The following is a 21372-nucleotide window of genomic DNA, read 5'->3' as shown; positions in this document are numbered from 1 at the left end:
TCTCCAGTTCATATCAAGTATATAAGACACTTCTTTTGGCTAGTGGAGTGCTTTTCATTTTTTTAAGACTGTTAGTATTCAAGCCATTGGCAGAAATAATCTTTTTGAATATCTTGCAGACAAGTTATTGTCACAAGCAGCACTGGGCGCTCATCTGCGGGGAGCGGTGGTGAAAGCGAAGCTGGTGCCTCGAGGTGGCAGCTCAAGAACTGCCCTGGAGGATTAAACGGGAGCAGTTTTCATAAAGAAAATGACTTTTCTGTATGAGTCCTGAAACACGGCAGCTCTTGGATGAATTAATCCCCACAGTGCCCTTGCAAACATTGCAGGCATAAAGGAACGTGTCCTCCAGCGTAAACACTGCAGGCCCAAATGGGTAGAGCACGGAGGCACCTTGCCCAACTAATATTCTGCTGCCTTTAGTGCAGAAATGCCTATCTGGACCCCCGCAGAGACTCAGATTTCAGTAAACCCCTATGCATGTTTCATTGGCAAAGCATAATTTTTTCTTGGGCACAAAATAAACAGTCCTTTGTGTCCCCACGTTGGATGGCTTTGTTTGTGTGCTTGCCTTTAAGCCTTCTTAATCCTTATATACCAGCTAACTGAGTCACGTACCCATTTTTTTCTCAAAGAATCACATAGTTGCGTACTTAGGGTCAGCTTTAAACACAGTATAAAAGCAATTGCTCAGAGATGTAGTCTAGTTCCTGGAGCTCACAGTTCCTCACCTTCTCCCAGCACAACTCATGGAAATCCACATATCTGTTTTCCAAAGAGGGAAAGAGGAAGAAATCCCACAGTCTTTCTACCGCTTGGTGCTTTGTGAACAGCTGGAACTGGTTCCTGCTGTAGGATTTCATTTTGTTTTGAATATTAATTTCCAATAAAAATATAAATATATATTTTGCTCATAACCACCCAAAAAGTTGTCTGCATTGCTCTAAAAATCCCCCCAGTGGAGGAATAATGAAAACACTGATGGTGTCTGGATTGAAACTGTTGTTTCTCAATAAAAAGCAGCCGGCCTCCCACCCAGGCACCCTGACACCATCAGCCTGCCCATGGCAAAGCCCCTGTTCCTCCTTGGGGTTGCCCACTCCAGCCCTTCTGAGTTATTTTAGTAAGGGCTGTACCCCGAGGGATGGGGTGGCAGGGCTGAAACGTGGGCTGCAGGATCCTGGGGATCCAGGTGCTCGGTTTAACCTCAAGTTCTGGGAAGCAAAACAAAGATGAAGTTTTCAAAGTGACTCCATTTAAGATTATCAAGAAGCAGGGAGTTTAATGTCAGAACACTGCTTAGGGTTAGCTTGCTTTGGGGTGGCGTGTCAATTGCTTTTTTTATTATCAGCCTAATTTCATAGTGGAGTATGTAGGACGGGGGAAAAAAATATCCAAGTGCTACAGGGAATTGACAGATGGTTCACGTTTTAGCTGAGGCTCCAATATGCATGGGGACGGCTTCTTCAGCACTTTATTTCTGGGAAAATTGTAACAGGCAGTGCACTAACTGCATTGATTTTGTTAAAGGGTATGGAGAAGAGTGAGGGTTGTACAACATTCAGTTATGGCCACGAGCACTGGTCCTCCTGGGCTGTATTCCCAGAGCAACTGAGACTGATTCCAGCGACCTTGGACAAGTCAGCAAAATCGTGGTTCTGCCCTTAAAAGTGACTGGGTAAAAATGGCACTCTCCTACTCAGCAGATCTGATCGCTGTGTGTGCTCCAAGTCACATCTGCTGACTTTAGTGACAAAAATAAGTTTTTTTATGGCTTTCCTGCTCTCTGAGCACTGCAGTATCGCAAGAGCTGGGAAAGCAGAAGCTGGATCCTGAGCCTTCCTGTAGGACAGATTGCTAAAAATTACAGTCAGCAGTGGGGCTGCTCTGGCATCGCTTGGCCTTGCACAGCTTTTGTTAGTGCCAGTGGTGATGAATGTGGAAGAAAGGGATCCAAGGGGATCCTGTTGATTCAGTTCTGATTGCAGATCACATTTACTGGGTTTGCAGTTTGAGGTAAAAAAAATAAATAAATAAAAAATAATAATAATAATAATAAAATCTGTTCATCTGTAAGATGATCACATTTCGAATAGAACCATTGATGGGCCATAAACTTCCTCATGTTTTTCAAAGTGGGCTTGTTTTACACATAGTTCCCTGCCTGTAAGATGTGGATACTGTTCTCACTTTCACACCAGCCTGATTTAGACTCATTGTTGCGCTGTTCCAGTGACTCCTGTTTAATGGGCAGAGTAGGTCCCCTTAAACAGGTGCTGCCAGCTGATATAAAGGTGGATGGTGAAGTAGAAATACAGACGGAGGTGTGCGCTGCTTTGTGTGCTGAATGTCCCCAATATTCAATTTGGGAACATTGTTCAGCAGAGAAATTAGTGTTAACTATTTTAAAATTGCCTTTACCTTCTGTGGCATGTCCTGACATACTTAGGATACCTGACAGAGTCTCACCACAGATGTCAGGAGCTGCGTTGTAAGATGCGGTAAGCTGCTGTCAGGACAAATGATGTTTCGGTTCATGTTGTACATACGCATACAAAATGTGCCTTCATGTAAATTTTGAGGTGACCCAGTCTGTTAACTAGGACATGTTATTTGTACTTCTGGGGCTGAGCAATAAGGCTGCAACAGGGATGTCATCTTCTGAAGAAATCTGCTGCATTGTGTTATTGCTTCCTACAGCAGGGGTTGCTATTATAATACCATGCAGATCTTACAGGGGACTCTGACAAAAACTACGTATTGCCATTTCCATTTTACAGAAGGAGAAATGAAGGCAGAGAGCAACAAAGGTGAGTTTTGAAAGTCATCTAACAATTCAGAGCCAGGGATGGGACAGGAGTCCCTTGCTATTTTTATAGCTGTGCTACCCGCATGGAAGAACAAAACAGCTTCCATCCCTCTGAATTTCACCTGAGCCTGTGGGAAATCTTTCAAGGGTGAGACCAATAAATAGAGGCTGGAACTGAAGTGCCTCTAACCAGAGCACTGGTAAGAAGGGGAAGGAATGGAAATTTCTTAACTTGCTGTGAAGTTGGGTGGGTTTTGCTTGGTTGCATATATGCTCTGCAGCATACTGAGCTGAGCTAAAAACCAGCATTTCCAATTAATAAACCATAGAAATGAATAACAAAGCAGTGCTCTTCCTTGATTTCTGAGCTGAAGTCTGCCTGTTCCATCGTGCATCCTTCCATCACGTTTCAGTCTGCAGAATTTTTGTTGATCGTGCAGAAACACATGATTTTGGCAGGTTATGCGGGGTAGAAAAACTTGCAGTGTATGGGGAATTTGCAATTTCAGATGGGGGAAAAACAGCTATTTTGGTTACAGTGTTTATCAGTGAGATATTTAACCTTGGCAGTACACAGTGACGGTCTGGGTGCAGAGTTGGTTACCCAGAGAAATGACGAGGGGAAAGCAAAAACCTCTCCAGTCTGGTAAGAACTTTAGAGAACAGCAGAGCATCAGCTACACATGCTTTACAATTTTAAAATTGCCCCCATAACTTTAAAGGTTAGAAGAAAAGTGGAACTGGTTGAATATAAACCCCTCATTTGCACTTACAGGTTCACACCGAGGGTGAATTTTGTACCTACTGAAGCCAAGTCTCTGGCTACAGCCTGGTGGCCTCCTTGCCAGCGGCTCTGCTGTCTGCGAGGGGCATCTCCCCCTCCCCGTACACGGGTGACTGAGCTGCCTGTGATCAATCCCTGAACCACCACAACATGCACTGCTGCATTTTAAAAGAAGCCCTCATTGATTTCAGCTTGCTGTAAGGTCTTGCTACACGGGTAACTCCAGAGCTGGTGCCCCCTCCGTGTCCAAGCCATCCCCTCTGCTGAAGCAGAGCCCTCAGCCAAAACGAGATGAGGAGAATGAAGATAAACCTGCAGAAAGTTTTGGGTCCCTAATCTGGTGTTGAATGGTGTTTAAAATGGCCACAAGAATGCAAAACTTATCCTTTTTTTTTTTTTTAATGAAAGATTTTGCAGCACTAGAAATATTAATTCATGAATAGCTTTCCAGATTTTACAATTCATAGCTGGAAAGCCAGAAGTGACTGTTCCAATCACTTTGTGTGACCGTTTACTCCACCAAACCGAGCTCTGGAGTTCCTTTTGATGCCTTTTTGCAATGGCTGCCTTTACTGCTGATCCAGGCATTTTTACACTTTATTTTCAACTTATGCAGAGGTTAGCAATATTACTCTGAAAGAAATTGCCCTGACCTACAACAAATCTGTCTCTTAAAGTTTAAATACTGGATGCAGAATGCTTAGCAAAATGAATTGGGTTGCTTCCAGTTTGGTTGAATTCCAGTAGAAAACACTGTGTAAAATTAGATAGGTAAAGCACTGGGGGAGTGTAGCAAAGAGAAGAAACCACTGATATAAATGGTAGTTTCAGGAGCACAACAAAGAGGAAAAAACAACTGTCAAACAAACAAAAACAGAGCATTTATTGGTGAGGAATAGCTCAGTTTTCCTTCATCAGTTATTTATTTGGAGAGCCAAGTGTTTGGCAGGTGCAAGCAGGTGAAATCTCACTCCCACCTGAAAAATGAAGCCTCATTTTATAGATTATTATGAGTGGAAGCACAGAAGAATTTGCTCATTTGCTTCATGTTCATAGCAAAGTCAAGATTTTGACTTTCCTTGTCATCTCCTGCATTATTTCTTTATTCCCTCCTAGCTATCCCCCCCCCCCCCCCAGCCTCTCTGCCCCAGCCCTTTCCTCCTCTGGAAGATTATTTTTCGTCTCTCCTCACCTGTCCCTGCCCAACGAGAAGGGTTTGCACCTGCTGCAGCACCGCTTCCAATGACTCATTGCCCAGGAGCGTATAAAATCCTGGGAGTGCAGCTGGGTCCTTGTGGTGCCCCTGATGCTTAGCTGAGGGGAAGGGGAGAAGCTGCTTTCTTCTCTTTTTTTGGAGACAAGGTATGAAATTGTTAGTTGCAGTAATTCTCTGCTATTTGATGAAGAGAGGGTGTGTACCATGGGAGCTGGTGGTGTAAAGGTTTTCTATTTCTGATGATGGTTTGGCTGCAGGGATCCCTGTGGAAAAAACATCTGGGAAGAAGAAAGCAGGAGTAAAACTGTTTTGTTTTGTTTTTCCTCCCTAGCCAAATAGGTGTTTAAAACAACAACAAAAAATGAAACAAGCCCTTTCTAATATGTGTATAGGTGAGGTATTGTTTTCTTTAAAAAAAAAAAACACTCTGCAGAGAGAGTGTTAGGGGAAGGTGACCTCTAAAGCTGAAGATAGTGGAGGAGCATCTCTAATGGGTGGAAAAGTGCTAACAGCACTGCAGGCCTTGCTTTTAGGTTTTCTTGCAAGCCTCCTGGAAAGGGAGGGAGCCTGCCTGGTTGGGTTTGGACCCTGGTTCTTGTAGGAGAGTTGGAAATCAAGCCAGTGCTTGGTTTGTGTATGGTGTTGAGCACTGGGCTGGATGCGAACTCCCTTCAGCAAGGAGTGAATAGCAGGTGAGCTGACCTCCATCAAGCAGCCTTAAGGGGTGCAGGCAGCCCTAAGACATGGTCTTATGTTGCAAGCCCTAAATAATTTTTAATTTTGACCCTAAAATTTTGATTTCCCAAAGCAGTCATAGAATGCCTTAAGCTGGAAGGGACCTTAAAAATCAAAAACACCTAGTTCCAACCAGGGGGAAGGGATGCTACCCAGGGCTGGAGCATCCCCAACCTCTCTGGGCAGCCTCTCCCAGTACCTCCCCATTCTCTGAGCGAAAAATTTCCTATTCTTTCCCCTTATTTCCTCCAGCCCTCACTCCGGGCGGGGTGCAGCTGCCCTTTGGGGAAGGGGCTGGGGACCCCCCCGGGCTTCAGCACGACGGCTGCGCGGCTCGGTGCTGGCAGGGCCGGGCCTGCCTGCATCCATCCCTCCCTCCCTGCCTGCATCCATCCCTCCTTCCATCCTCCTCCTCCTCCCCAAGCGGGGGCGGTGTCGCGGCCGCCCCGCCCCGGCCCCGTGCGGCCCCGGGATGCTGCGGGGGAGCGCGGCCAGGAGCTGGGGGGCCGGGCGGAGCTGCTCCGGTGAGCCCCGGGACATTGTGGAGGGGGGTGGCTGTGATTTTTGGGGTGGGAGGGTGATGGAGGGTGGCTAAAAAAAATAAACAAAACCCCCTTTGTTCTAGGGGAGGGGGTGGGAGGTTCACTGTGTTCATTCATTTTAATTATTTTAATTGATTGGCGTTGTCTTGCACCCGTTTTGTTGGGGGGGGGGGGGGGGGGGGGGGGGCAGCAGCACCCTGCTATGGAAAACCCAAATTGGGGCTCGGGGGTGGTTCAGTCGTCGTTGTGGGGGGGTGTGTACCCCCCTGCTGTGCTCTTGGGGCTGCTCGGGGGGTCTCCAGGGAGCCCCGGTGGGGGGCAGCTGGGGCGGGGGGCTCTGCGCTGCCCTGCGGTTATGGCGAGGACAATGGGACGGGGCCGCAGCGAGCGGCTGTGCTGGGTGGCATCGGGGCTTGAGCCACCCTGAACCCTGTTCCCTCACCGAAAAGCCAGATCAGCCCTAAAAATGGCCTGATGAGGTTTACTTGGTGTTTAAAATCCTCACCTGCAGAGAGTTGCGGTCTATTGTGTGGGCTCGCTGGGCACTGAAATCTCCGAGTGTTTCTTGCTTGTTGGAACCCCAGTGCTACCTCCCTGTGCCCGGTGAATCCGGAGAATGACATCTCTGTGCCTTTGCTGTTTGAAAACTGTTCCACCCTTTGGGCTTCCTCTTAAAACAGCCCTCCTCCAGGTTCTTTTAATCGCTCAGCAATTCCGCACACCTCTGACTTGTGTGCTGCTGGGGACCTGGCGCGGGTCAGAAGCCCTGAAGAAGTGCACAGCTTTTGCTCTCAAATCCAAGCAGGGACTGACATAGGTGGTCTGTGCCCTTCTGAACAAAGCCATCGCTTAATGGCCGGGGGGAATAATGCCTGAACCATGTCTCTCACTTCTCAAAGAGCTGCCGCTGGAACACAAATGCTCCGAGTGGAGGTAATGTATTATGTATTAAGGTGCCTCGCTAGGGCTGGCAGCAAGCTGGCTGTACTGAATAATCTCAATTCTTTGCTTATAGCAATGTGTCCTCAAAGCTAGAGGAAGATGTGTGCCCTTCTGAGTGATACACAGTTGTGCCTGTGGTTTTTGCTCACCCAGCTTGGGCTGTGTTAGTGGCTGGCATGGGGTGGTTATTGCTGGGGTTTTGTGGTGAGCTGCTGGAGGTGGCTGAGGTCTGTTTATCTGAAGTATGTGCTCTAAGAGCACCGGTCTGCAATTCACTTGATTCAACTGGATGAGGACAATGTAAGAGGAAATGAAGGCATTTTTCTCAGCTTGTGCTCAAAAGTAGGAGTTGGAGCTCTGCGGTGTTGGATCATTTATCTGCTGGCTTTTGCATTCAGCACAAGCAGTAAGGCTTGGATAGCATACATTAGCACTCCAGTAACATACCACTCGATTGCTGGTGGTTACTTGACTTGGACACTTTGGCTAAATCTTTGCATTAAAAGATTTGCAGTGTTTCTGTCCAATTTCCCATACCAATTGGTGGAAGAATTGCAGGGCAAAGCATGCTTACGACTGTTCAACTGGTCAAAGCTGGCATATCCAAGCGTGTACTGGAGGTGCAAAAGGCTGTGTTCTGCACAGGCTGGGCAGTGATGTGTCTGGAGCTGACCTGTTAATCTCCTGTCCTCTGCTATGTGATGTATGCAGCCTCTTCAGCTTTGGAGTACAAGTGTTCTCTCTGTGTGGGAGAGGGATTGCTAGAACAGGGTTATTAATTCAAGTGACTTAAAAGGCTGATCCTCTTCTCTTGCTGGTTCAACAATTTGGCAAGTTCTGGCTATATTTTCCTGACAGCAGAAAATAACAGCAAATGGTTTTCTTGGGTGTTACATCAAGTAAACTGGACAAAACAGTGGAAAACTGTCTGAGGGAATGGCTGCATGCAGCTGGGTGGAGAGGGAAGTTTAATCCATTGCAGTGTGCATTCATGGATTGCTGCTCCATGTCAGGAGCAGCTATTGAACTAGATGAATCTCTGCTTGTCCCCTTCAAGCCTGCTGTTGGAGTGATAATAACAGGTTGGGGTTCGTCCTGAGCTCACTTGTGTCAGGCTTCCTGAGGGCTGACTCTACAAATGGGTCTCTAAACTTGATGGAGGGGAGTTGATGGTTTAATAGCTACTGCTAAGGCTAATTGTATGGAGAAAGGAAGCAGCCTGCTTCAGGAAGATCTAGCTGGGTCTGTGAGGCTTGTCACCATGTGAAGCATTTGTATTTATTGTCCCCCAGCTTGGTGACTAGCCAACAATAGCAGGCAGTTCTTTGTCTGAGCATCTCTGAAAGATGCCCTCCAGTTCCAGCGCTTTTTTTTAGCCTAGCAGCCCTTTGTGCTTCTTTCCAGCTCACCAGGAGTTAAAAAAGAATTTTCTGTGCTAAAGGTGAAGCTGCTTGGCTCTCTGCAGCTGTGCTGCCTCTGCAGACAGGGGGATGGCATCTCCTGGGATATGCTTTGTGCAGGGAAGTAGCTGGTTGGTGTCTCCTGCCCCCTGGGTGTGCTTCCTACTTGGAGTGAAGATTAGTTTTCCCCAGAGCCTGACCACTGCTTGATAGCTGTCCTCTAGGGCTTTAGCTTGGAGAATGCCAGGTGAAATCTGGGGATAAAGAGCTCCTGCAGCATGAAATACTAGGTTATCCCCAGCTTCAAGCTAGAAATAAAATACCTTAAGCCCACGATAGCAGAGGTGCTGGGTCAAAGCAGCATGCTCCAGCTTGCTTTCTCTTGGTTAGAGCAGGCTGATCATACAGCCAGACAGGAGGAGAAATGTGTAGTCCAACAGCTTGGGTAACAGGCTGCTGAACACCTCTGTTCAGCTGCTAAATCCTGGATCACTTGTATCAAGTGGGAGTACTACAGCAAGGTGTTAAACTCTGTTTAAGTAGATAGCTAGGTCACTACTGTTCATACACTGTAATCCAGCCTCTTCCTAAAGTTAAGTAGATCTTAAGCTCTGACTAATCTTCTTTGAAGCATGAACTTGTGCCATTATCCTGCAGCAAGCTCTGTGCCACGGTCTCTGGATCTTATTGAGTGCAGAGGTCTAGGTTAGCTTAGATCTAGATGTTGTGGATTTCCTGAGCAAATAACTTTCCACTGCTATCTCTCCCCTCTACAAATGCAGTGCTTTTCAGCCTGGGAGAAGCTGCATGAGGCTGTCTGAAGTTCCCCAGGAACTGTGCTGTCAGGCTTGTACTGAGCGCTATCCATGTAGTGGGTAAAAAAAAAAAAACACCCCTTGATATTTCAGTGTCTGATCTCAGCTGTCACTTGCTAAAGGGGTGTGAGGTGAATATCACTTAAATTCATACAGTGAGGCTGATGCATGTTACTGAGCACTACTCATTTGCAGAATATATTCTGAGATCTTTTGAATTATGAAAGCATGTAAAGGACTAACATGGAAGAATTGCTGAATACTATCAGTTTTCAACTATATTCCCCTCAGGGTGGAGGAGATGGATGGGTGGCCACCCATTCTCTGGGGAAAAGAGCTGCTGAAAAAGCGGGAGGCATCTGTGCTGTTGCTGGTGGACAGCTTTTTGGTGGCTTCTGCTTGGAGCCTGAGCACCTGGTGCATGTGTGTGGCCTCTGACAGCAATTTACTCCAGCAGCTCCAACCCCTGATGAACAGGGCTGTGAGGAGAGTGGGGGGGAAAAATGTCTCTGCCTAGGAGGCTCAATCAGATAATAAAGTATGCAGTAGTTGACTCCAGTGAGCTGTTTTGGCTGGTAATGCTGAGGTTATTGCATGTGCTACAGCCAGGTGTATGGATTGTAAGGTGCATAGCCCTTGTGGGGGCCTTCAGCTGGGGGAATCTGTGTGGAGTAAGAAGTACACTTCCTGATGGAAATGCTCAAAGAGCTGAGTGACCTATTATTATAAGCTTTCTAGTATCCTGGTTGTGTCTAGCTGATTGGATACATACAATAACTCCTTCCACAAGAAGAGACAAATGTACATGAACAGCAGGACTCCGGGTCTTTGTGTCAGATGCATTAGCACAAACGTGGTATTTCTGAAGTCCTTCACCCTGTGGCAGAGGCTGCCTCTTGCACAGCATCACCAGGTTGTGTGACAGGGTATGGAGGGATGATGCACCCTTGTGTAACAAAGCAGTGCCAGGCAGCTTGCTACTGCACTGTGTGCACAAATGTAAATAATATTTACCTACATTTTGGGTGTGGAGGAGTATAGCAAGCTGGGGAAGATGACTCATCCTGGTGTCCATGAGCAAAGGTAACCTTTGCCTAGTTCCATGAGGACCGGGGGTGTTTCGACAGCCACAGATTTTCCTCACTAATATCCCTTATCCCCCTGCAGCTTGAAGGGAAGAGTAGTTCTTACAGGCAGGATTTTCCATAACAGGTCAGCCCTGACAAGCCTCACATCTCCTTTCTAGACTTGGTGAAGGACAAACATCATCAATGGTTACTTGCAAGTCTGATGCCTGCTGGGTGGACCATAGCATTCCATGGGGGCAAGAGCTTGGCAAGGTCTGGATCCTCAATTTGAGATTTTGGTTTTGTCTACTTAAGACCTTGAATTGGTAGAATTAGGAAGGTATTAGAATTGGTAGGGTTAGGAAGAATAAAATGAGACATGGGGATCCATCGATTGGAATGTGTGGGAGGGATCTGCACAGAACTGGCCACGGACTTCCATAACCTTCTATTGACCCCATGCCCTGAGTAACCAGATGATTTTTCAAACATGAACATGTGTAATCTGGGTTTCTTTTCTCCCCTTTCTAGGTCTTGCTTTTTGGACTTGTCAGCCTTGTGGACTTCTGCACACACATCTGTTCAGCGATGAGTAGATCAATAGGATTTAACATCTGTGTGGTCACCTGCTGCATCTTGCTCCTGTCCTCCAGGCCACCATGCCTTGCCTCTCCGCTCCCAGAGGAGAGCGATGTGACAAAGGTCCAGCATGGCCTGTGGGCAGGGAATGGGGTAGAAGACGAATGGACAAGCATGCCAAACTTAAATAACCTGGGCCCTTCTGAGCAAACTGCCTCTGAAGAGCCGTCAGGAGTGTCAGCAAAGCCATCTGGGATGCCCTTAGATGAAGCCTTCACTGCAGGAGGAGAAATGCAGCCTGTAAGCCCAAGCCATGTCTTCCTTGGCAGCCAGAGCCTGGGTGTTAGCACCCCTGCTGGGGCAGTGGCTGCTGAGGAAGAGAAGGAGCTCAGCCCTACAAAATCAGAGCTGGATGAAAGCGGAGAGTTCAAGGCCATGCTGACCACAGCTGTGACCACGCTGAACCCCTCTGTCCAGGAGGAATCTGTCAGTGGCCCCATCAGCAAGGCCACCACAGAGGACTGTGAGGTAGGGCAGGGCTCTGCCAGCCTCTTGGCAAACCCCCTCTCTGTGACAGCAGCAGCAGAGGAGGGGACAGCAGAGAGCAGCCTGCACCCCTCAGCTGCACCCCAACCCCACAGTGAGCGGATGCCTACGCTGCACCCCAGCACTCCCAGCCTGGAGATAGTGAGTGACCACCTCATCCCAACCCCACAGGCCTCAAGTGCAAGCTCTGAGGTAGGAACACTAAAAGTAACCACAGGGAGCACTCTGAGGCTGCTGTCTGCACGAGGAACCACTGCTGCGAGCCACCCGCTTGTGACCACTGAGGCCTCTCCACATCTGGAGGCAGATGTGGGTGCTGGGCAAGGAGAGCTGCCCACCACAGCTAGCACCATCACCGGCCACCCTACCAGCTCCGTGCTGCCTGACTGGGATGACACAAAACCGGGGAATATAAGTCAAGGGGGAAGCATGCAGTATGAGGAGGTGGGAGAGGACCGAGTGGCAATGGAAGCATCCCAAACCCCCCTGGGAAGTGAGGAGGAGGGCATGGTGAGAGTGGTGCCATCCCCAGCATCTGCTCCACCAACTCCAGGGCTCACCAAGGAGAGCAATTGCACAGCTCCAGCAGTGCATGGGGATGGTGAGCTGGTCACTTCCACAGCCAGCAGCTATGTTCCCCTCACAGTGGACTTGCCAGGTGTAGATACTGCTGGTCTGAACTCTCTGGAAAACATAAATGTGGTCACAGCAGAGGAGAAGAGCATCCCTCCATCGCAGCCAGAGGCTGTTGTGATGACAGACGCATCTGATCTCTCTTCTACTCTGGAAAGCTCAATGAAAGGTAAAAACCTGCTTGTTAACAGGCACTTGCTTCTAAGTGTAGGTTTGGGAGGGATGCTCCTGTGAGTCTGTGCTTCCTTTCATCGAGATAAAAGCAATGAAAGGTGTGATCTTCCTACTTGCAGCAGAGGTGGGACATGCCTTTAGGGGAAAGGCTGTGAACTTCTGTTTGGTGGTAACAGCTTGAATGGGTAACTTGCATCCATTGCCTACTCCTGCTGTAGGGTGTTTCTGTACCCAGAGCACAGGCTGGCACGGTCACTTGGGTGCTACACTGCCCCGAGCGATGTGAAGCCACTGCTCTGAGCTGCCTGCTCTCCTCCTCAAGCTGAGAGGACAGCTTTAGCACCAAACAGGCAAGCTGGGCCTCAAAAGGCTGTGGTAGCTGGGGATGAAAGATGTGTCTGAAGTTCCTGGTTGTCTCCTTGCCCTAGAGCAAAGCTGTGGCCAGGCTCTGACCCTACAGTGCTTGTGCTGCCCTACCTACATACATGGCACCTTCAGCCCACTGACAACACTTCCACTTGTGTTTAAAATGCTGGGGAAAATGTTTGGGCAGTTGTGGGGCAGCAACATATTTCTAGGCTGGTGAGGGATGTGAGCTGTGGCTTAGGACTCTATTTTAATTGCTAGACACTTCTAATCTTGCCTTTTTGGTTGCGGGGGCAAAGGGAAGGGCAAGGGCAAACTTCCCCTTGCTGCATCCAGCAAATATAGCTCTTGCTGTAAAAGATGGAAAACTAATTGCATGCTGGTGCTGAAAATAGACCAATTAATTTCTAGATTAATTTATCACCACTTGACTTGTCAGCAGGTTCCCCTGTGCCATTCCCAGGTGTTGGGGAAACAGCAGTTATCAATAAGACTTCTGTAGTGAAAATAAACCCTTCTACAAAGCTGGAGTTTAGCTCTAAGAACTGGCCACCAAAAGTACCCTTCTGGCAGCGTTGCTTGCTTTGAGGGGTGTTTCACCATGGGCCTGTGGTGCTGTATTCAACAGTAGGTCCACTTGTCCCTAAGGGCTGGCTAACCAAGTGGACATATTCTGCTGCTTTCCCTTCTGTTATACAGGGGGTCTCTTCTGTTTCTACACTGTAAAACAGCTGCACCTGCTGCTTGCACCATGGCTTGGTAAATGCTAATGTATGGGGTTGATCCTTCAAGTGTTAATTCTGTTGCTGCCTGATCACAAACCAGCAGCTGTCCTATGAGCTGGTGCTGATGCTTGTTCTTGCTGTAGGTGCTACTCAGGAGGTGACAACTGCTGCCCAGGAGGCTGATGCTGCTCTGGTTGTGACGCTGGCACCCGCTGCTCCCCAGGGAACAGGAGCTGCAAGCCTGCCCCAGGAAACCAGTGGGGAGGACACCCAGATGCCAACTGCTCCTGGTGCCACCCAGATGCTGACAGCAGCTGGCAGCTCCACAGCAAAGCCTCCTGATGTGGAAGGTAGGGTTCTGCTTCCTGCTCTGCAGGCTTGTTTCCCCCACAAGACACAACACTACATCTGGAATCAGTATCGATGCTTAGACACTGAAATCTTAACACACAGCATCCAGACTCAAACTTGCTTTTTTCCTAGCTTTCTACAGGCTGCATCTAGCCTTGGGCTGCTGCTGAGTTTTGACTGTGCAGATCCATCATGTTGATATACACCAGCAGAGCAGAATTTTTGCTCCAAATAACAGTGAAGTAGAGATCTTAGAAATACCAAGCAAAACCTCCACATCTATTCTTGCTAACAAGTTGACTTTTAGCCTTAATCATTTAAGCCAGCTCCTATTTGTGGAGGGATTACTTCTGGTTTGATGCTCAATCTAAGGGAGCAAAGAAGTTTAAGGCTAGAATATGGAAGTGGTATAAGGGGGTTTTCTTGTGAGGATCTAGCTCACACTGAGCAATAATGAGTTCTTGATTCTGTTGTGTACAGGGTTGATGTAACTCATACAGACATAATTTAAGTAGTTATATTCCTCCAGCTGCTGCCTACTAGCTTGGTGTCACCTTGAGAGGTACATGTAGGAGCCCTGACAGGAGTGTAGCAAGGGTTCCCTTGGCACAAAGCTGACTTTGAGATCAGTTCTGTTGTAGTCCCACTGCAGTGAAACAGCTGCTGGGCAACTTTTCTGGTAGTTCTTATAGTGCAGAGCATCAAAGGAAGAAATTCATTTGCAATGTATCCCTTACAGTAGGGTTGCTCTGCAGGGGAGAGAGGGAGAGAAGGCTCCTCCAGCAATTACCACTAATTTGCTTCTGGGACTTAAGAATTAACTGAATTTGTGATTCTTTGTGGTAAACATGTAGATCTGTCACTGGTTCAGAACTCACCCAGTGTGCTCACCCAGTGCTCTGACCCTGCTGTGGGGTGGTGTCTGGCAGTCCTCAAAGCAATGGGAGTAATTCCTAGCTGAGCTCTCACTGAGGGGGAACCTCCTGAGCTGGCTGTCCTGGAGGAAAAGCTTTCATTACAGTACAGTCACTTAAACGTATCAAAAGATGCAAGTATTTGAGCTGCGAAGCTTTCATTAAGGGGCTTGTTCTTAAATGGTGATTTTAATAGTGTTGTGCCAAAATGCTGCTGCTTCTTGTCCTATGTAGACTTTGCAGATGTGATCCTGGTCACCAGCGAGACGACTGCTTCAGCTCCTGGTGGGCCATCTGCTACACAGCCTGGATATACAGAAGGACCATCCAGCAGAACCGTGGTCCTGGTAACTCCAGCATCAGTGGCCTCTTCTGTCAGGAGGACAGCTCTTCCAGCTGTGAGGAAGATCAGCACGGCTGTAACCTACGGGCTGGACCGGCTGGAGTCAGAAGGTACTGCTGTTCCCCAGCCGAAAAGGCAGGAGGCTTCGTGTGGGGAGGCACGCTTCCCCTGACAGCATGGGCTCCCCAGTCGGTCTGTCTGGCACACGGTTATGTGCATATGTTGCTGTTCCTAATAAAGTTGTTGGACAACCTGTCCCCTTTCCAGGTGGTACAGGAGACTAGCAGTGAGCAGTATTGTGGAAGATGTCTGAAATTCAGGTGGTTGTGGTGGGAGGGGTGGGCTTTTCCTTGGAGGGGGAGCTGCAGTGGGGTCTGGGTCTGTGCACCACTAACTGCTGGTGTGTGCAGAATCTCTGTACCAGGCAGGCAGTCACAGAAACACGTTCAGACAGTTGGAGAGGCCCTGCCACACTGCTGAAGCCCTCACCCCAAATGGGGGTGCTCAGCAGGAGATGGATGCCTGTGTTCACCATACCAGAGCAAGTGGTACAATATTTGTGGTCTTTATGTCTCTGTGCTAGGAGGGGTAAAGAATGCAGCCCCTTTGAGATATTTTCCCATCTTGGCACTGCCTGCTAAGCTGTTCTCCTGCCCCTGGCTCCTCTAGTTGTACCTCACCCCTTGGTCTCCCTTCTCTTAAACTACTTTTGCCTGCTGCTGGGTTTGGAGTCTCTGCTCCCTGTCTGCTGGCCTTCAGGTGCTTGGAACTCAGTGATGCAAATTCTTTCTTGATGGGTATTTGACAGGCAGGTTTTCGAAGTGATTTCTACTCTGGAGCCTGTCTGCAACTCAGGCCTGATATTTCTTCAGCTCATTTTTAACTTTCCTGTAGAGAACTGCTTCACTTGTTCTTCTTGCTCTTTCTCCTACTTAAACTCTTCTCTGCTTGCTCATCCATCTACAATTTTGCACTCCAGTGTCTGGGCTGACACCACCTGGCAGGGATTAATCTTTCTGCCTGTTTTGCTCCCCTTCCTTTATCTTGACCTTCTCCTGCCTTCATATTTTACTGCAAAGGTTGGCAGCCCTCCAGGGGTGGCATGCCAGATGGTATTTTTCCTCTGAATAGAGGTAGGGTGCCACAGACAACAGCTAATCAGCATCTTTTCTCCATGTGAAGCGATAACTTTAACTCCTGGTAAGTTTAGAGGGCAGCAGAAGCAGGGAGCCCTCCCCACTGTATGTGTGAGATGCTGCAGCTCCTGCCCTTTGTCAGGCTTGCTTTGACTCCTTCCAGGAGTTACAGCGCATGCTCCGTGCCCTGATGAATCTTCCTTGCATCCAGCAATGCAGGGATGTGTCCCTGATGGTGGCAACAGGGGGAGAGGGAGGTGTGATGAAAATGTGATCTTCAGGCTGGGAAATAAGGTCCCTGCTTAGCCAGGGCTGTGTGATTCAGGAAGCTAAACAGTTTGAGTCCTCTGGGATCTCCTGTGGAAGCCTGGTTTTCTGCACTAGAAGATAAGAGGATTTCTGTTTTAACTGCACACTGGTCCTCCTGTTAATGAGGCTTTCTGCATAGCCTTAAAAAAAAAAAAGCCTTCTCATACATAGGACTAACTTTTTTTTTTGCATTCCTGCTAAGCTTTCTTGTGCAGCTGCAGGCCTGTTTCCTCTGCTCTTGAATATGCCCCCAGCCCCTTTGAGGGCAGGTGCAGGCTGTGGCTAGGACCAGCTTTCCTAAATGAGGGCTCTAACTGGAGCCTGTGGGTTTCTTGGCTCTGAGGCAAGGCTCTGCAGGTACCTGTCATCCAAGGTATGTGGTGCTCTTTGGCATGCTGTGTGTTTTTTGACAACTGGCACAGCTTTTTGTGGTCTAAAACTCTTCATAACAACCTGGACTTTAGTGCAGTGAGCCAGAACTTTCCATGGTGTCAGGGATCATCACCAATCTACGTCCTGTAAAATGGGACAAATACCACTTGGGGACAGGCTTTCTGCCTGGGGATGCTGCTGCTCCAATTAAGTACAGAGGAAACTTTGGAGCTGCAACTGTTTTTTTCCTAATATTTCTTTTTTTCTAGTGGCAATTAGTGGATACCTCCCTCACATGGTGGAGTGGTGTATGGAAGTTTGGTTTTTCTTTTTGATCCTTTCTGAATTTCAGTACCTAGTGCTTACTCAAATATCTATGTGCTGCCACAGATGAGATGCTTGGGAGTGCTTTCCTATGGAGCTCCAGCCCAGGCTCTTGGATGTGAGGTTGGACACCACTGCAGGTGTACAGTGGAGTCCCCAGGGAGAGACTCTGACCCTCTGCAGGGAGGCTGTGCCTTGCAGGCTGTGCCTTGCTGACCTGTGGAAGAAGTGCAAGGAGCTGAGTGAGATCAGCTGGCCTCCCAGCCCTCAGTGGGGCTGGCTGCTTTGCCTGGTTCATCATTAAATATGGACTCCTGCTGTGCAGCTAGTGTGGTTTCTTGGGGACCATCTGTGCTAAACTGCCTGCAGTTAATTGCCTCAGTATATTCACCTGCCTGGCTTGGATGCAAAACTGCTTTTTTTTAAAAAAAAAAAAAAAAAAAACCCTCAAGTTGCACAGACAAACATGAGGTGCTTTGAATAGCTTTCTAGATGAGCTTATCCTCATCTCTAGTGGGCTCTGGAGAGATTAGTTGAGTACCAAACGTCTTCCTACCTTGACTGTGCGGTGAGACTGGTTTTACTTGCCCTTCTTAGCCAAGGAAATCCTATAAAGGGATTACAGGGTATGGGAATAGGACACAGCAGTGGATGAGCCTTACTTGTCTGGGAGACTTAATTCTATGTTTTGTTCCTGTGCCCAGAACTTGAGCATCTCTCTGGGAAGCTTAACATTGTAGCTTTCTCTGTGGGGCTGTTAGGGTCTAAAGAGAAAATCTAGCTTAACTTGCCTATTCAGGATCACTGTGTAAACCTCCCAACATATTTCTTGAAGCGGCTCTTTTAAAATGAACTATTTTACTTCAGGGCTAGATTCCTTGGCCATAACATCAGCCCTGTGCAGGGATGCTGTACTCCTTCAGCATGGCAGCACTTGGCAGATATAACTTCCCCAAGTGGCAAGCAGTCTGTCACAGTCTCTGTTCTGCAAGGTCCTTGCAGTGTTTAGCTGAAGCCCTTGAGGGACAGAGCACAACATCAGCTGGCTCCCCTCAATTCATCAAGCAGCTTCTGTCACTGGTTCATACAGGATGTGACTTGGAGATGCATCGGAGCAAAGCAGAAGATCCTAGGAGAACTTTGTAGGTCATGTTATCCTGTGCTAACCCTAAACCAGCAGGTACAGAACTGGCCTGGTGCTAAGAGTGATGCCTTGCCCATCACAACCTGCATCCAAAAAACAGTTCAGTGTGGACAGCTCGCAGCACCGCTGCCTGTGGCTGTTGGTGAGGGTGGGTTTTTTTGCATGCTGCAACCTTGCTTAGGCAGCTGGGGGTGGTGGTTGTGAAGCAAGATGTGCAGGGCTGAAGGAGGTAATATCTTGATATTCATCAGACTGCAAGGTTTAATATCTTTTGAGATGCAGACATGTCAGTGCTGGGTTGCCTTCCTAGGCTGCTTCTCTTTTAACTTGCAAGTTCTTCAGCTGTTAGACTCCTGCATGTTAGACCAACCCTTGCCACATCTAAATTTAACAGTGAAAACCAGCCCAAGTTCAGTTCTGCCCACTCCCTGCAGCTGAATAAGCTCCAGCTTGGCCCACCCCAGTATTAACTGGGGATTTAGAGGCTGTTTACTTGTGGTGGTGTTTTTGGGATGGAGGGAGGGATACAATCTGTTTCTTACTATATTCTTTTGGGGGGGTTTTAAAGGTAATTAAAAAGAAGGGTCTGTTTATGCAGGTATTTTTGCAGGCTCATATGCCCATTGCATTTTTCATGCACTCCTTCAAAAAAAAAATTCCAGATGACTACAGCAGTGTGTAAGCCCTCAGCTGGTTTCAGTTCAGTCATCTAGGCTGCTTCAAGTATAGCTGCTGGGGTTGAGCTGCTTTCACAGTTCAGCTTTTCACGTAGGCTGCTGGATGGGGAAGATACTTGTAGAAGATGCTCTACTTAGTGCCTGTTGTATGGTGTCAGGAACATCTCTGAAAATAGGCAACTTAAATTTTCTGTTCTGGAGGGAGGAGAATGTAGTCATAGCTCTTGAATAGAGGTGCTCCTGATTAATCAGGCTGGCTCTCACCATGTAGCTGGCAAAGTCCTTGTCAATAGTGTGGAGGCATGATCCCAGGGCTGGGAAGGCATGCTGAGAAACTAAGGTTCAGCCAAGAGCTGTGTTGGGTGAGTCCTAGTGTGTAAGTATGGAGATGAAGTTCAGTTGTGAGTCAAGGCTGAGTAACAACTGCCTCAGGGTGGAATTTCACCTTGCTTTTCTTGACAAATAAATTGAGCATGGTTCCTAACACCAGTTTGTGCTGGTGTGAAAATGCAAGGAGCAGTGGGGTTGGGTCTGTTGTACAGTCACTTACTGGTGGTAGCCACCAGAGGAGCAAGGTACAGGCTCAGGAACCTGTCTTGAGCAATGGGGAGGCTGCACTCCTGGGTGTTGTAACATAACTTAAGGGAAGTGTTTCCCTCAGACTGCTCTAAAAGCTTTCTGACCTCTATAGGAAAACACAAAACACCAGTCAGTTGGTAGACTTTTTTTTTTTTTTGGATCAACCATCTAACAAGTACCAGGTCCCTGCTGTGTAGGACAGCCCACAGTGTTCCCTGTGAGCTGCTGTATGCCTGCCTAATGCAAAGTCCCTCAGCTGTACTGAGACAAGGGGCTGGACCTGCCTTTGATATTAGCAAATCCAGTGTCCTGCACTTGTAGGGCACCCCTTTGCTGAATCTTGGCTGCAGGTTTAATTCTTATGCTTTGACTACAATAAAGGCTGCTCCAGAACAGGGTCAGTATGAAGCTTTAGGTTTTGACCTTATATTCATGACATTGTAATGATGTCCCCTTGGTCTCTGGGTTTCAGCGTTTCCTGTCACACTTCGCTCTGATCTATGTACCTGTATTCCAGCATACAGTGGGGCTTAGCTAATTTCAGTGAGCTCTTCTATTCTTCCCCTTTCTCTACCTATTTTTGGCAGTTCTGTGCTTCCACTTGGTCTTATTCCTGTGCAGAGACATCCAAGCTGTGCATAATACTTAAAAGTGAAGGCAGTAGTTGCCTTTATTTGGGAAAACACTTCAGAACTTGTAGCTTACATCTTTTTTTTTTTCCTTAAACTTTATTCTTTAAACTTCACTCTTCTTACTTCTGAGCTGTGTTGCAGTACATGAAACCTTTTTTTGGGTGTGAAGAATAACTTTTAATGAAAATTAAGGCTTTGAGTGGATCACCATTGTGTGGATTAAGATGTGCCTCATTAAACTTCTGCAACCCCATTAAAAATTTAAATCAGTTTGCAGGGGTGTAAATAAGAAGGGTACTTAGCCCAGCATGTTAACTAGCCTGATACAATCATTTGGGTATCAACTACATTGGCAAGAATTTGAAGATTTAAGAGAAAGCACATGCAAGATGAACTAGTAACTAAATATTTAGTACATACTTCCTATTGCTTCTAGTATATTGTTGTTACTAAATAAGAACTGTCCCTTTGGTGCAGGTTGACCTTGATGTCTTTCACAGTAGATGATAGTTCATCCCTGATTCTCCTTTGTAGTGAAAAACTGGGGAGGAAAAAAGCTGTGACAGCTTTTTATATCAAAACCAAGCCTTTTAATATTTACCCCAAGTACATTATTTGACTGAAGCACCAGCAATAATCAAATCTGGTGATGTTTTGTTTCATGAAATCAAGGGGTGTAGAGGGTGATCAAGCCCTTAAAGTCAGAAACTTTCAGGTAAACAGCTAAGAGGATGTTAGGCTAGTTGAAGGATAGCTAGAAGAGGAGCAAGGAAACTCCTGCTGCGTGAGGCCTTGTTGGTGACTCCCTGCAGAGAGAGGCAGACATGGGCCCAGCTGTCCTGCTCTGCTGCAGGTGTGCTGGCAGCTCTAGTTTAACTAAAACCACAAAAAACACATCTCTTCTTAAGTGACTGGGTATGCCAAAGGAGATGCACTTTATGGCTTTGTACTTCCAAGTACAAGAAGTTTGTATCTGCTGTGCTTATTTTTTAAGAGCAACTCCTGTACGAATTGCTAGGAGTGGTTTAATGTCACTGTTTTTCTCAGATGTCTGGGAGCTAGCACACGTCTGTCCAGCTCTCTGGCAGAAAATAAGCTGCATGCTGTCTCCTTTTGAGGAGGAAAGAGTCTTTGTTATTGTGTTTGCTCTGGTATGCTTAGAGGCATGATCCTGGTTGCCACTGTTCTGCCTCCTGCTGCTTAGATGGCCTGGTTCAGTCTGATCCTCTCTGCTTGCTGTTCTGGCCAGGCTATGCTT

The 21372-nt window shown here is 47.5% G+C and overlaps 1 protein-coding gene across 3 annotated transcripts in view; it reads left to right on the top strand.

Annotated features, from left to right (window-relative positions):
* Positions 1-5994: 5994 nt before the first annotated feature.
* The window catches only part of ARMH4 (armadillo like helical domain containing 4), a 55958-nt gene continuing 40580 nt past the window's right edge, over positions 5995-21372 (top strand). For 2 of the 3 annotated variants that reach the window (XM_032187622.1, XM_032187621.1), the window contains exons 1-4: positions 6831-7019; positions 10842-12237; positions 13477-13683; positions 14833-15051. In XM_032187622.1, the coding sequence (XP_032043513.1) occupies positions 6966-7019; positions 10842-12237; positions 13477-13683; positions 14833-15051 (1876 nt within the window). In that variant the 5' untranslated portion in view covers positions 6831-6965. Of the gene's footprint in view, positions 6069-6830; positions 7020-10841; positions 12238-13476; positions 13684-14832; positions 15052-21372 lie in introns of those variants that run through there. The other variant, XM_032187623.1, reaches the window with a different exon arrangement.

Source organism: Aythya fuligula, chromosome 5 (genome assembly GCF_009819795.1).
Source record: "Aythya fuligula isolate bAytFul2 chromosome 5, bAytFul2.pri, whole genome shotgun sequence".
Lineage (NCBI taxonomy): Eukaryota > Metazoa > Chordata > Aves > Anseriformes > Anatidae > Aythya > Aythya fuligula.
The sequence above is the reverse complement of the archived record's forward strand: the minus strand, read 5'-3'. Positions and strand labels throughout refer to the sequence as shown.